Source organism: Citrus sinensis, chromosome 6 (genome assembly GCF_022201045.2).
Source record: "Citrus sinensis cultivar Valencia sweet orange chromosome 6, DVS_A1.0, whole genome shotgun sequence".
Lineage (NCBI taxonomy): Eukaryota > Viridiplantae > Streptophyta > Magnoliopsida > Sapindales > Rutaceae > Citrus > Citrus sinensis.
The window spans coordinates 9,177,039-9,192,071 of NC_068561.1; the positions used below are offsets into that span (position 1 = coordinate 9,177,039).

The 15,033-nt window shown below is 36.9% G+C and overlaps 2 protein-coding genes across 3 annotated transcripts; both read left to right on the forward strand.

The window, feature by feature from the left end:
• Nucleotides 1-6,110: 6,110 nt before the first annotated feature.
• Nucleotides 6,111-9,990, forward strand: LOC107174895 (uncharacterized). The gene is made up of 2 exons (XM_015526119.1): nucleotides 6,111-6,196; nucleotides 9,357-9,990. The coding sequence occupies exons 1-2, from the start codon at nucleotides 6,111-6,113 to the stop codon at nucleotides 9,988-9,990; spliced, it is 720 nt and encodes a 239-aa protein (XP_015381605.1).
• Nucleotides 9,991-10,727: 737 nt separating this feature from the next.
• On the forward strand, nucleotides 10,728-13,621 carry LOC102608702 (uncharacterized). Of its 2 annotated transcripts, none has more exons than XM_006494353.4 (3): nucleotides 10,728-10,998; nucleotides 12,411-12,721; nucleotides 13,164-13,621. In XM_006494353.4, the coding sequence occupies exons 1-3, from the start codon at nucleotides 10,815-10,817 to the stop codon at nucleotides 13,428-13,430; spliced, it is 762 nt and encodes a 253-aa protein (XP_006494416.1). In that variant the 5' UTR covers nucleotides 10,728-10,814; the 3' UTR covers nucleotides 13,431-13,621. The 2 variants fall into 2 exon arrangements, with proteins under 2 accessions (XP_006494416.1, XP_052299556.1); XM_052443596.1 differs by having other exon boundaries at nucleotides 10,849-10,998; nucleotides 12,416-12,721.
• Nucleotides 13,622-15,033: the final 1,412 nt, after the last annotated feature.

Genomic DNA, 15,033 nt, shown 5'->3' on the forward strand with positions numbered 1-15,033 from the left:
TTAAGAGTACCTAGCTTTTGATAGTTTGGCGCCCCTCTAAACTTCTTACTGTATCATCTTCTCTAAACTTAAGTTTCTTAGTATATCATCTTCTCTAAGCTTTAAGAGTGCCACAATAGCTACATTTGCAACCTGCGGCTGTGATCTATGGTGCAATTGTGTCGCTGCTCTAAATCATTGCAGTTACTAGCACACAACGATATGCGCTACGATCACGGCCACACGATGCTTCCATGTCTACACAAATGTCATCCTCACTATTGTGTCCACCATCATTCACGAAGCCTTTACGGCTGGAACTTAGTCATTTTATGGTTAATTTTGGTTTTGAAATTAACGATTGGATTGGTTTTGTTTGGCTTGATTAATTTATTTTCATTATTAAATGAGATTTTATTTAGGTATTATAGTACAAAGCTGAAACATCCAAATGCTTTATCTGGTTTCATGAATTCATCATAATGGCGAATTAAGGATTATTCAAAATCTAGCAACTGTAGATAAGAAAGAGTGTATAAAGACTCAATGAAATTCTACAGTCACTAAGTCAGAAAAGACAAAAACTGTGGTACGACAACATAGATGGACCCACGTATTCAATATGTAACCATAAACTTTTTGTTTGACAACGCCACTTGTACTTATTTAGGTTGTTGTGGGGCTAGAGCTAGACAAAACCCAAAAAGAAAACCAACTTTGAGAAGAATCATTTTTTTAAGTAAATACTAAATGCAAATTAGCTAGCGAATAAATACGTCAATTCATCTTGTTGTATGATGGAAATACGAGAAGGTTCTAGCTAGAAAGCTGAAGAATATTGTGCAACCAATATAACCCATACTACTTTTGTTTTCATTTTGCTCAGACCTCATTCACCTTTTTTTGGATCTTTGTTCATTATAAGAAGTATGTTATGTGTACCCCTCTCAATGTTTTAATTGATCTTTCTTTTTTTACACGACCAAATACCAATATATTAATGTGCAATATCATAGAGATCCTTTTCATTTGATTAAACAACTGCCCCACAAAATTTTTGTGTATGGTTTTTAAGTAATGTGTCACAGGATGGGTATTTTGCACAGTAAACCTGTGCGGCACTTAAACGACTTCTAGTACACAAGTCGCTAAGTAAGTTTTTTTCAAACTTCTTAACAAGCCAAGCAAGAAATGCTTTGCGGAGATGCTACAGAGAAGAGAGCAATATGTCTAAATATAATTTTATTACACACTAAAGAATAAATTACAAGAGAGCTTTACAAGAGAGCTTGAGAGCTTGTGTGAGAATGTGTATGTGCTGGTGAGTTTGTGTGTGTGGTGTGGTGCTTCGCAAATGAGGAGTGCTTAGCAATATGTGCTCACCCCTATTTATAGGTGTTAGGTGTTAGTTCTTGAAACTTCCTAACAACTTGCATAAATATCTCCTAAGACTTAAGTGCTCAATTCTAGAAAACTCTAGGCTATTTACAATTGTAAAGAAGTCTAGAATTTGGGTTAGGCTTGGATGATCGCTAGGCGCACCACGGTTGGCTAGTTGTGTTGATGGTCCATTGCTAAGCGTATCCCCTTTCTAAGTGCAACCCGCAAGCGCACCTAGCTACTAAGTGGACTCCGTTTTTAAGCAGACTTTTGCTAAGCGTACCTGTGCATACGAAATTAGCCTCTATTAGTGGCACATTTGAGCATCCTTTGGCGATGCGTACTTGGTAGTACCAAGACCGAAGGTCGAGCTTGGTGAAGTACCGTGCTTTGCCAAGTTGATTAAACAACTCTACGATCAAGGGGATTAGATACTTGTTCTTGATTGTGATCTTCTTGAGCGCGCGATAGTCGATGCACAGGCGGAGGGACCCGTCTTTCTTTTTTTGGAAGAGCACGGGTGCACCGAATAAAGCCTTCGATGGGCGAATGTAGCCTACGTTCAGCAAGTCTTTGAATCGTCTCTGCAACTCCTCAAGTTCGAGTGGCACCATACGGTAGGGCACTAAGGCTGGTGGCTTCGCACCTTGTTTTACCTCGATCTCATGATCTCATGATTCATTAGAAGTTCCGAAGGCATGACGTCCTTGAACTCGTCGAGAACTCCTTGGATAAGCAGAAGGACTTGGCTCTATGAGTCTTTGCGATCTTCTCCATCATTCAACTCCTGGATGAAGACCAAAAAGCTTGGGTCTTTAAGGAAGCCCTTCTTGAATTGCATGGCCGAGAGCATCTTGTCCTCGATCTTGGATCGTTCGGCTGGAACCATGCATGTCATGCTCCCGTCAATGATGCTTAGGGAGTTCATGGTCGGTAGCGGTAAGGCATGGACTTGATGAAAGAACTCTATGCCGAGGATCATCTTGAAGTCGTCCATAGGCATGATGGAGAAGTCGAGTTTTCCGCTCCATATTCCAAACGTTACTCGTACGCCTAGTGCGGTGCCTGCGATGGGATTGACGGGTGAGTTTACCACCTTCATAGTGCTTTCTTCCTTCGTCACCTTAAAGCCTAAGCGCTTAGCCTCATTTTTCGAGATGAAGTTGTGCGTCGCTCTGGTGTCGAGCAAGGCACGCACGGCTTGGCCATTGATGAATACACTAACGTACATGAACCCTTTCTTCATAGGTGCTGGCTGGTGGCTCTTGAGTGCATCGACGAGTTGGAGGGTACCCATGCTATGTTGAGGTTCCTTTATCTATGGTGTGGAGTTGCCCTTGAGTTAGGCCATTAGACCATTAAGTGACTTCTTCTACAGACAATCGCATACCCAAATAGGGCCATTGCAAACGAAGCATGGGCTTCAAGGCCTAGGTGACTGCTGTTTCTTTAATTTACTTTGCTCGCTCTTGCCGCTTAAAGGCTTTTTGCTTTTTCTACCCCACTCCTTCCAGTTGTGGCTCTTGTCCTTACAGCCCTCTCCCCAACTTTTTTTTTTATTGGGCCTCTTGTCCTTGGGCTAGGCGGAGTAATCGACAAGTGATTCTGCAATGACGATGGCGTTATTGAGAATTTGTACGCCACGCCTATCGAGTTCCACCTTGGCCCAATCCTTGAGGCCATCTTGGAAATAGAAGATAGAGTCCTTATCGGACATGTCAGAGATCTCAAGCATGAAGGTAGTGAAGTCGTTGATTTAATCACAGACGCTGCCCATTTGCTTGACTGATGTAGGCAGGCTTGAGCTTCCTTCTCCACATTGCTCAGGACAAAGTGCTTGCGGTGTTCGCATTGGAACCCAGTCCATGTGTTAATGGTGCAAATGCCCTTGCCCATCTCACCATGCTTCTGCCGCCACCATAGTTGTGTGGTGCCTCCCTTCGATGCCTCATCACGAACACCCATGGCATCGAAGTATTGCTCAAACCCAAATAAGAAGTTATCCACGACGGTAGTGTTATGTGTACCATCGTATGTGTCCAGTATTGGCATGTCGATCTGACACGCATCACTTGAGCTTGTGGAAGCTGAGCTAGTGGAGAGTGTGCGCTTGTGCCAAACCCAATCCAAGCGGACATCGTCAACCACCGCACGGATCGCTCATAGCTCATTTTGCACGAACCTACGCAATTTCAGTAGCTCATCATGGAATGCTCGAAACTCTCCTTGGAGAGAGTCGGATTGGTCTTGCATGGGGCCTTAGTGGCTACTGTGAACTCACCATACTTGCCCTCGAGACCGTTGACCTTCACTTCTAAAGTATTGAGGGTGTCCTGGACAGTGGACATAGAAGTTTCGAGCGTAGCCACACAAGGCTCCAAGGCGTCTATGGAAGCGGCCTTGGACTTGCCGCGGGACTTAGCTTGTGTGCGTCCTTCCTCGCGGCCACGAGTTGGGTTAAGTGACTCCACACCGACTACACCCTCTTAGGTTGTGCTACGAGAGTTGGCCATTGCTCGTTGAGCTAGCTTGCATGGCTACAAATATTAGCTCTGATGCCACTTGTCACCGGATGGGTATTTCAAGCAGTAAACCCATGCGGCACTTAGACGACTTCTAGCACACGAGCCGCTAAGTAAGCCTTTTCAAACTTCTCAACTAGCCAAGCAATAAATGTTTTGCGGAGATGTTAGAGAGAAGAGAACAATATGGCCAAATATAATTTTATTACACACTAAAGAATAAATTACAAGAGAGGTTGAGAGCTTGTGTGAGAATGTGTATGTGCTGGTGAGTTTGTGTGTGTGGTGAGCAAATGAGGGCTTACCCTATTTATAGGTGTTGGGTGCTAGTGCTTGAAACTTCATAGCAACTTGCATAAATATTTCCTAGGACTGAAATGCTCAATTCTAGAAAACTATAAGCTATTTACAATTGTAGAGAAGTTTAGAATTCGAGCCGGGCTTGGATGATCGCTAAGCGCACTACAGTTGGCTAGTTGTGTTAGTAGCCCATTGCTAAGCGTATCTGCCTTTAGTGCTAAGCGCTCTCTAACTACTAAGCACACTCCGCTTCTAAGTGGACTTTTGCTAAGCGTATCTGTGCACATGGAATTAGCCTCCGTAGGTGGAAAATTTGAGCCACCCATGACAAATGAGTGATTTTTAATGAAGGAAAATTATCTACCAACTATGCGATTTTTTTTAATTTTTTTAAAAAATATACAAATAATTTTTTTTCAGAATTAATAGAAGTTAACATTTTCTTTCACTCGTTAATTGTTTATTTCACTTAGTTAAGAGAATTAACAAAATATTATCCAGAAGACTTTCTTTTCCAAAGTTAAAATATTATTTTGTGCTAAATAAATGCCAAAAAATAAGATTTCATACATTTTCGTTGGCTATTTCCAAAAGACCTTCTTTAGCTACAAATGGCATTCTTTAGCTATCTTCAAAATGCCTTAATCCCTAATAGAGGGAACACTCCACAACAAAAGTGACTCTGAGAAAAGGGCAACCGCGGGCTATTGCTGATAAACCAAAGTTGGTAACCTTGTTTGTATGGTTGTTTCCTTGGATTGACAGCTTCCTAAGCCTCTCATGGCCACTTGTTCTAACGGCAATTGCAGCAAGTCTTAGATCTGTTGCTTTCTTCCCATCCAATCACCTAGTAAGAACCATCACCATCTTCATCACATGACACCAGGTAAATGGAATCAAAAGCTGATGCAACCATCTACTTCTCCAGCTTTTCCAACTAGAGATGGCCAATGGCACGTGTTCGTACAGCATGGGGCACAACATGTGTTCGTACAGCACGGGACAAGACGAGCACGTTTCGATGCGGAACGTGGCATGGCACGGCACGGCACGACACGCACGTGGGTTGGACAAGGTTTAGAATTTTAGACATGCGGGCCTTAAAAGCACAGCACGATTAGAGATGGGATAAACACGGCACGATGAAAAAGCCCGCAATAAGCATGTTTTATTTTTTTAATGAAAGTAAACTTAAAATTTTATAATTTTATAATTTTATAAATAACTTGAAACTGAATTTTTTAAATTCAGTTAATTCTTAGTTTAAAAAAATTATAATTGATTTATATTTATAATTTATTAAATAAATAATTGATATCATGATTTTAATGAATAAAATTATAAGTATCACGATTTTATAAATATGCATTAATATTATTGTGAAATATGATTTATGACTCTAAGTAAGTCCAAGTTAACAGTTAAGTTAACTTTTACCAAAAATTTATTATTATTATTGTTATTGTTAAGTATTAAAAAATTTCTAATACTATAAGGTCAAACTTAGTAATTAATATTACATTCTCTTACTATTATTAATTTATTATTATTGAATATAGCCTTAAGTTTTGAATTTTTGATTCTATTAAATTTGAATAAAGACAGACTTAAAAAAACATATAGACTTGAAAAAAGTACGCCAACAACTTGGCTTGCATTCTTAAAAAAATTTTTAAAAAAGAAAAAAAATTATTAGGCTTTTTTTCTTAGGCACGACATGGCTTGACCCACAGCACTGCACGAGTGGGCACGACACGTGTGCCGGGACGAGCCTAAGTGAAAACAATTAGGCACGGCACAGCATGAAACACATAGTGGGCACAACATGACACGAGCACGAGCACGCATAGGTCTTACTTTGATGGGCGGGGCCGGCCCAGCCCATTAGCCATGTCTATCTCAAACTTGTAGAGTTCAGTCTTACGAATAATGGCCAATATCATAAGCAACGTTTTGGAGGCACAACTAGCAAAACTCCTCTCTTTACGGCCTGGGAAGGCATCTAAAGATCTCATGTAGGCATTCATTGGGGAGAACTTCCAATGATTGTGATTTTCAAACCCAAATTCAGTTCCACTGAAGGTAAATTGAGCTTCAAAACGTCAAATAGTTTGTACGCATCAAGGATGCGCATTAAAAGACGATGTTTTTATTGTTCAGGGGAAATGATAATTTTGTCTCTATGACATCATCAATATTCTACAAGAGTGAAGACGCCTGTAGACAAAAGAAAGACTTTTTTTTTAATTACATAAGAGCCCAAATTTTATCCTCTCTAATATTTGAAGGACGTCAAATAAAATATTTTTTTTATTAATTATATGAGACTATTACTCAAATTGCAATTCATATTCATGAGATTATTATACTGATATTTACAATTAGATAATTATAGGAACTAATTACAATTTATATTATATGAGACTATTACTCATATTATAATTGATATTTCATGAGATTACTATATTGATATTCACAATCAGATAATTACTAGGACTAATTACAACCCATATTTCATTAAGACTAATTATAACTCATATTTCATGAGATTACTATGTTGATATTTACAATCAGATAATTACTGGGACTAATTATTCTCTTTAATATTCGAGGAACGTTTTCACATTTCGAAAGGGAAAAGACTATCCTCTCTAATATTCGAAGAACGTTTTTACATTTAAAAAAGGAGACTACTGTCTTTACTCAAATTGAGGAAAGACATTAAACCCCCACAATGCATTTTGGGGCTCCAATCCGTGAGGTTCTAACCACCCGGCTTCACTTAAGAAAGACTGTTAATTTAAGGTGGAATTATATAAAAAAAATATTATTTGTCTGTATTTAAAATGTTCAAGAAGATTCAGATGTTGATAAAAAAGCTTGAAGAGCTAAAGGAAAAGCGTGAGCAAAATGATAGTGGAGAGGAAATTAAGAGAGTGGAAAAGCAAATTCACAACCTTTTGGTAGAAGAAGAAATTTATTGGAAGTAACGCTCAAGAGCAAACTGGCTTAAAGAAGGAGACAAAGGCACCAATTTTTTTCATGCTAAAGTTACATCTAGGAGAAGAAAGAACAAGATATGGGGTGTAGAGAATGATCAATGAAAATGGATTAAAGATGATGAAGGTGTTAAAAAGCAGTTTTACAGATATTTTGCAAACTTATTCTCTTCCTCAAACCCAAGTCCAAATCAATTGGAAGCTGCCTTACAGGGTTTGAATTCAAAAGTCACCACCGCAATGAATGATGAGCTTGAACAACCCTTTACAGAGGAGAAAATGACAGAAGCCCTAGCTTAAATGTACCATACTAAAGCTCTGGGACCTGATGGATTGCATACAGTCTTCTTCCAAAAGCATTGGCAATCAGTCAAAAGGGGAGTTATCAGCACCTGTCTACAGATTCTTAATGAGAGAGGTACTATTGCACCCATAAATCACACCTTCATTGCTTTAATTCCAAAGATTGTAAAAACTAGAAAAGTCACAGAGTTTAAACCCATTAGTTTATGTAATGTAATTTATAGGATTGTTACAAAGACTATAGCAAATCGACTCAAACATATCCTTCATAATGTCATATCCCCAACACAAAGTGCATTCATTCCCAATAGGTTAATAACTAATAATATCATTATTGAGTATGAATGTTTGCATAAAATCAGACATAGTAAGGGGCAACGAAATGGGTTAGTGGCTTTAAAGCTTGATATAAGCAAAGCTTATGATAAGGTGGAGTGGAAATTTCTAGAAAAAAAAATAATGTTTTTTTGTTCTTATCAATGATGTACCAAAGGGCTTAATTCAACCTCAAAGAGGGCTGAGACAAGGGTATCCACTGTCTCCATATTTATTCATCATGTGTGCAGAAGCTTTCTCCAATCTCCTGATACAAGTCAAAAATCAGAGACTGATCCATGGGCTGAAATTTGGCAACAACATCACCATTTCTCACCTGCTGTTCGCTGCTAACAACCTCATTTTTACAAGGGCTTCGGTGGAGTATTGCACACGTCTTAAAGCCATTTTTGATTGCTATGCAGTGGCCTCAGGACAGATCTTCAAATTTGACAAATTGTTAATGTTCTTTAGTAGCAATGTGGGAGATGATAAAATTTCAGCCATCAAGAACTTATTCAAGCTCAATGTAGTCTCCAAGCATGAGAAGTACTTAGGGTTGCCTTCTATGATTGGGAGAAAAAAGAAATTTTTTTAATGGAGCTAAGCTCAAGATTTTGAGCAAGATCTCAAGATGGGAGCATAAATTGTTTTCTTGTGGGGGTAAAGAAGTACTCATCAAAGCAGTAGCTCAAGCTGTGCCGGCCTATGCTATAATTGTTTTTAAAATACCAATAGGCATTTGTAATGACATCCAAAGAGTTGTTGCAAGATTCTGGTGGGGAAGCAAAGAAGACAAGTGAAGGATATATTGGACTAGTTGGTATAACTTGAGTCAAGCTAAAAGCCGAGGTAGATTGGGTTTCAGGGACTTCTCTAGCTTTAACCGAGCACTGGTGGCAAAACAAGTGTGGAGGATAATTCAGAATCCCAAGTCACTAGCAACAAAAGTCTTACAAGCCAAATATTTTAAGCATGGAAAATTCGTGGAAGCAACCTTAGGCTCAAACCCTTCCTTTACTTGGAGGAGTATTTTGTGGGGCAAAGAGGTAATCCTCAAAGGCTACATATGGGGAATTGGTGATGGTAATCAGGTGATGCTTTATAAAGATAATTTGATTCCTAGGCCAATTACTTTTAAACCAATTTCCTATCCAACTCTACCCAGCGATACCACAATTTTTGAGCTGATAGATCATGATTATAAGTGGAAAAAAGCTTTGCTTTATGAACAATTTATGAAAGAAGATGCAGATGTCATTATGAATATCCCTTTGCCCAATAATCCTAAAAATGATCAAGTGCTTTGGCATTATGACAAGAAGGGAGATTATTCTGTCAAAAGTGGTTATCAAATAGTTCTCAAGTTGAATTTTCCAGATACTCCAAGCAGCTCAGAAAACCAAAGCAATCAATAGATGGTGATTTGGACTCTCAATATTCTAGAAAAAACCAAGATCTTTTTATGGAGAGCCACTCAAAATTTCCTGCCAACAGCTGTGAATTTGTGGAAAAAACAGGCGTTACATGAGCCTTTTTGCCAAATTTGTGGTCATAGGTTTGAGAACATTTTTCATGCTTTGATGGAATGTAAGGTAGCTCAAAAAGCTTGGAGTCTCACAAACTTTGCAGAGAGTCTTAAAAGCATGGGAGGTCCAGATTTGCTTACTGTCTTTCATGACTTAACAAAGAAGATAAGCAAAATAGACTTTGAATTGATGACCATTATTTGCTGGACTATTTGGAAAGCAAGGAACAAATACTTATTTGAAGCAAAGAAGTCAGATCCTCATATGCTAGTAATAACAGCAGGGGCCTTAATGGAAGCCTATCAGAAAGTTAAAGGTCCAGAGGGGAAGTGTAGAGCCACTAAGGAGGAAAGCAAAACCAGAGGATGGCAACCCCCACAGCAAAATTGTTTTAAGGTGAATGTTGATGCAACCATAAGCAATGACAAGCAACTGTCAGGTTTGGGAGTAGTGATTCGAGATTCAACTGGGAAGTCCATAGCTGCTGCTATCAAGACCACAAAGTTCCACGGGGATGTAGCATATGCAGAGGAAGAAACTGCAAGCTGGGGATTTCAGGTGGCCAAGAATGCAGGGCTAGTCGCTCTAATTATTGAAACTGATTCTCAAATGATGGCAGATTTGATTAACAATAGGAGGGGCAGCAAGAATGAGATTTTTTAGGTTATTTCGGAGATACAAGATAAGACTAAGGAACTCTGCAATGGCAAAGTTCAACACAGTCTGAGATCTTGTAATGTGATTGCCCACACTTTAGCTAAATTAGCTTTTGTTTACTCCAACACTGTTGTTTGGTTGGACTCTTTCCCAATGGAAATAACGAATGTATTCACATCTTTGAATGAATGAAAGTTCTTATTTCTTTTTTAAAAAAGTCCAAAAAATTGAGTGGTCTTTAATTATCACAAGTATTTTTTAAAATTACATTATAAATATTGTTAAATTATATTTATTATAATTTACACTCAAGTTTTTCCGGATAAACCAATGTGTAAATTTTATTTAACAATAAACACAACTGTTATAAAAATTTTTAAAATAATAGAAGAGCGTAGTGTCGGTATCCCCAGTACTTAATGGAAATTTAATTATGGACGTTTGAACGCATCTTAACGGTACATACTCTCATTATGTAACCCATTGTAACCTAACCCCGATCTATTTGCTTGACGGTGCCACTTGTACATATATTAGGTTGTTGTGGGGCCAGAGCTAGACCATACCCACAAAGCAAACAAGCTTTGGGAGCAGTCACTCTTCTCTAGAGCAAATAATAGTTCGAAATATCTAGTGAATTTCAAAATGTGTCAATTCATCTTATTGTGTGATCATGAAAATACGAGAAGTTTCTAGCATGTGCAATGCACGCAGCTTAGATATTAAAGTCAAGGAGTCAAAAGTTGTGCCAAGGCAGACGCAATCAGACTCCACTAATTATTCATTCAATCGAGAAGCAAAATTTTTAAAAAATTCTGAAACACAAATGTATGAGCTGCAAGCATGCTATTAATTTGGGACTCTCCCACCCTCTGCTTTTTCCAAACAATCATAGCTTTAATTCTATTCATTCTCCTCCTTCGTGCCGCTCTTGTTTTCTTCTTTCTGATCCTTCTCTTTGCATTTTGCTCAGACTTCGTTCACCTTTTTCTGGATCTTTGTTCAGTATAATAGGTATGTTATGTTTACCCCTCTCAATATCTTAATTGATCTTTCGTTTTCACATGAGCGAATACCAATATATTAATCTCTTTAATTAGTTGTCGGTTTGATGGATTCAAATTAGTTATTAAATTTTCTCTGAGGGAAATTTGAATATTGTCACCCAATTTTATATATTTGAATTATAAATATCATTACTAACTTTGTGGCAAAATCTGTTTTCTTTTTTAAATTTTTCTCCTTTTGAGCTAGCAATTATTACATTGTTTAGTTTTCCTTTTTCCTTTTTTTTTTATATTTTGGATTAAGTATTTGATTAATTTTTAAATTTTAAAAATATCTCAATACACCCTTTTTGTTAATATATGACATTCTTGTCTTATTTTTTAAAAACTTTTTACAACAATAACTTTGCTACAATTTTGGAAACATTAACAATTAATCTATAAAAAGTTAATTAATTATCATATTAATCAATATTTTATTACTAACAAATTAATCAATAATTATTATTATTAATAAATTAACCAATAATTATGTGTGTAAGAGAATTGATATTTCTCGCACTTTTCAACAATTTTGTTAATATTTTTTATACATAAATTGATACAAGCTAAATTAAAAATAATGTTTAATATTTTTATAATGGTTTTGTAAAAAAAATATTTATTTTATTTTATTTTTGAAACTAATTTGATAATTAGCTTTTTGTTATAGATAAATTAATTCATGTTCTCAAAAATATTGTTGTAAGATATTATTATAAAAGTCAAAATAAATAAAGATGAGAGTGTAATATATATAACAATAAAGATGTTTTGAGAAATTAAAAAAAATTAACAATAAATATAGAAACCAAATAAGTATTTTTTTCATTAAAATAAGAGCATAATCTGAAATACATATACAATTTTTTCACATTTCGTTAAAGGTAGCGATTGGGCAAAGCTCAAATTAATTTTTTATCCCACTCTCTCAAGAATTTGTTGATCAACAAAACAAAATTGTTTTAAAATTATTTGATATTTTAATGCATCACAAGTCAACGAAGGAAAGAAAATATACTTGCTGGTTACTAGGTCTGAGTATACTGGGAGCTTAAAGCTCATAATTTCAATAATGACGCGAGGAGTTATGGATTAAGATTTTTTCTTCTAATTTGATCTGAACATATAACTTAAGTGATGATTATTAGTTAAGAAATAAAAATTCCAAAAATTATATTTGATTCGTATACAATCACTAAAAGGCAAATGTTAGGAGAGATTTTAAAACTCAGCCGATTTATATTAAGAGAGAATCCGATTCGAGTAAATGCAAACTAAAAAAAAATGTTCGGGCCCTAAAATTTCCTAATTTTGCTGAAGTAAAAGAAAGAATTTATCATAAACTAAAATTGGCTGACATATGACTATGATGAACAGTGCAGTGGGAACACAATGATTCCAGGAATCAGATCACAAAACAAAATAATCGGATGGGAACATCAATCCCACAACCAACACTGAGATTCCTGACATCTGGGATCAGCAAGAGAATAATATGGAACACTAAAGATGCTATTCGTACTCATAGATTCCCCCTTCGCACTCGTTCTCCTTTTCGTTCTTTTCATAATCCTCTTTCGCTACTCTTTCCTCTTCCTCCTCCTCATTCTTTTCTTTCTCCTCTGCTCAGACCTCCTCCTCGTTTTCTCTGCAACATGACTGACACTCAATCTCCTCCCGCCAAAACGGTGCGTGTTTCTTTCTTTCTTTCTCTTGACTTGTAATTTTCTAGTTTATTGTTATTTTAATGAAATGGGTCTCTTCAAAATTTGAGTTTGAGGGTTAGAATCTATATGCAATCAATTATATGTAGAATTTAGGGTTTTGACTGATGAGTATCGGTAGATAAGTATCCAATACCGCGATATAAGAGGTTTTGCTTTTTGCAAATTAGTGTTTGCTATGCAAGTCATCTGTAAAAATATCTTTCTTGTCATTTTCTAATTGATTTATATTTTAATCAAATGGGATGTCTGCAAAATTTATTAGGGTGTCTGACATAATTTGATTTTGAGTTCAGGATCTCTACATGATCAATTATATGTGGGAAATAGGGTTTGCTTTTTCAATGTAGTGTTGGTTTTGCAAGTTGTGTGTGACAATGTATTTTGGGTGGTTTTGGATGTGCAGGTGAGGGTTGTTGTAAAAGGCAGGGTGCAGGGTGTGTTCTACAGGAACTGGACCATAGAGAATGCCACACAATTAGGGTTGAAAGGTTGGGTGCGGAACAGGCGTGATGGTTCTGTAGAGGCTCTGTTTTCAGGGAACCCTGATTCTGTCAAGGAGATGGAGCAGAGGTGCTGCCATGGCCCATCAGATGCTGTAGTTACAGGGCTCCAGGTCTTCCCATCCAATGATGATCCTGGTACGGGATTTGTGCGCAAACAAACTGTTTGATCAAACTCTGCGTATAGATTACTACTGGTTTCCACTTTAATCATGTATACTGCATTCCTTTATACAAGTATTACAATAAACTCTCTTGAGGAATTATATCTGATGTACCCGCAGTCGCTTCTTTATCTTGTTGGACTACGTGTTACTGGATGACTTGTTACATTTGTGATATATTATTATCATTTCTTGAATATCTAGTTTCAATCAGTGTTGTTTGTTCGACTGATGTTTTTTGTTTTTTGTTTTTTGTTTTAAGCATACAAGTAGATGGAAATAAATCCATCCTAATAATTTGCTTGCCATGTGGATCTCGAGTAACAAACTTAAAAATTGACATGCTAGTTTAATCCATAGGCATTGGATGATTATTCTAGTACTGCTAATAAAATCACTTATCCGTGGGGCTGCTTGCAATAGAATCTCTGGTAAGGTACTGAATATCTACTGGAGCTTGTTTTGTGTGACTTAAAACTTGTTTCTAAAAGGTGGCGATACTTTTATTACTATTAGGTTTACAAGGAGTAGCTGGGTTGAAATTTGGGCAGGTACTTCATTACATAATGCATTGATTATTGGGTGAATCCTGCAACATGGTGGGGACCTGGTTCTTTGGATTCTAGTGTAGTGAAATATGAGGTTCTATTTTCTGTGGCAAGAACTGAACAGTCTATTCAATTAGCAGATAGGATCAGGTGCATAATTTTCCAAAAATAAATTCCTTTTCAGTTGTTATTATCTTTCTTTAGTATCAAGGTGCTACCAATATTTGTTTCCAATCTGGTGCCTGCTGGTAATCTCAGTGGGTATGGATGCGGTGAGTGTCCTATTCATTAATTGAGAATGTGTATGATCTTCCCTTGGGTTGAAAATAGTTGTTGAGAAGTTGAATTTTCAGCCATTAATTGCCTGGTGGTACTATGGGTAGGCTTGAAGGAGGCGTCTCATTTCCTTTACCTTGCAACTGCACGTCCTTCTTCAACTCACTGTCCAAGACAATATGCTATAGACATGTGACCAAAACCCACGGCATGCTGTAAAGAACAGAAGAAGTTTTATTCGACAAATATAATGACCATTCTGCTTAAGGATGAGTTTTGAACCTTTCGGTAGTGTAAAATACCTGCAAGCAAAATTTGTTTGAACCTAGAACTTCTGTATGCAGTACTATCATCACTAAGTCTGACCAAGGAAGTGGCTTTTAAATTCGATAACTGATATAGCAAGGTCCTTGTTATTGGTTCTTGAAGCAGGCTTTTCGTTTTCAATCTTCAGTATACAATTCCATTAATCTTCCATCAAATGTATTGGAACTGTTTTACATTTGATTATTTGGTGATACGAATCCCGTTAGGAACTGACGCGATCCTAATTAATTCAGTCTTTGCGGTCACTTTTAAACTTGGAATTAAATGGAATCGCTACTAAATTTCGAAACTGTGTCTTGTCTCTCCAAAAGTTTTCTCTCTCGGAGAAAGCTTAGAGAATATAAGTAATAACTGAGCTTGTCTTAGCTCCAAAAATCGCTCTTCGTGAGTGTTTTCTTATTTTTTTTTCTTTTAAGTGTATTAATTGTTTTATGTTTAAATCATAGTTTACTGGAAAG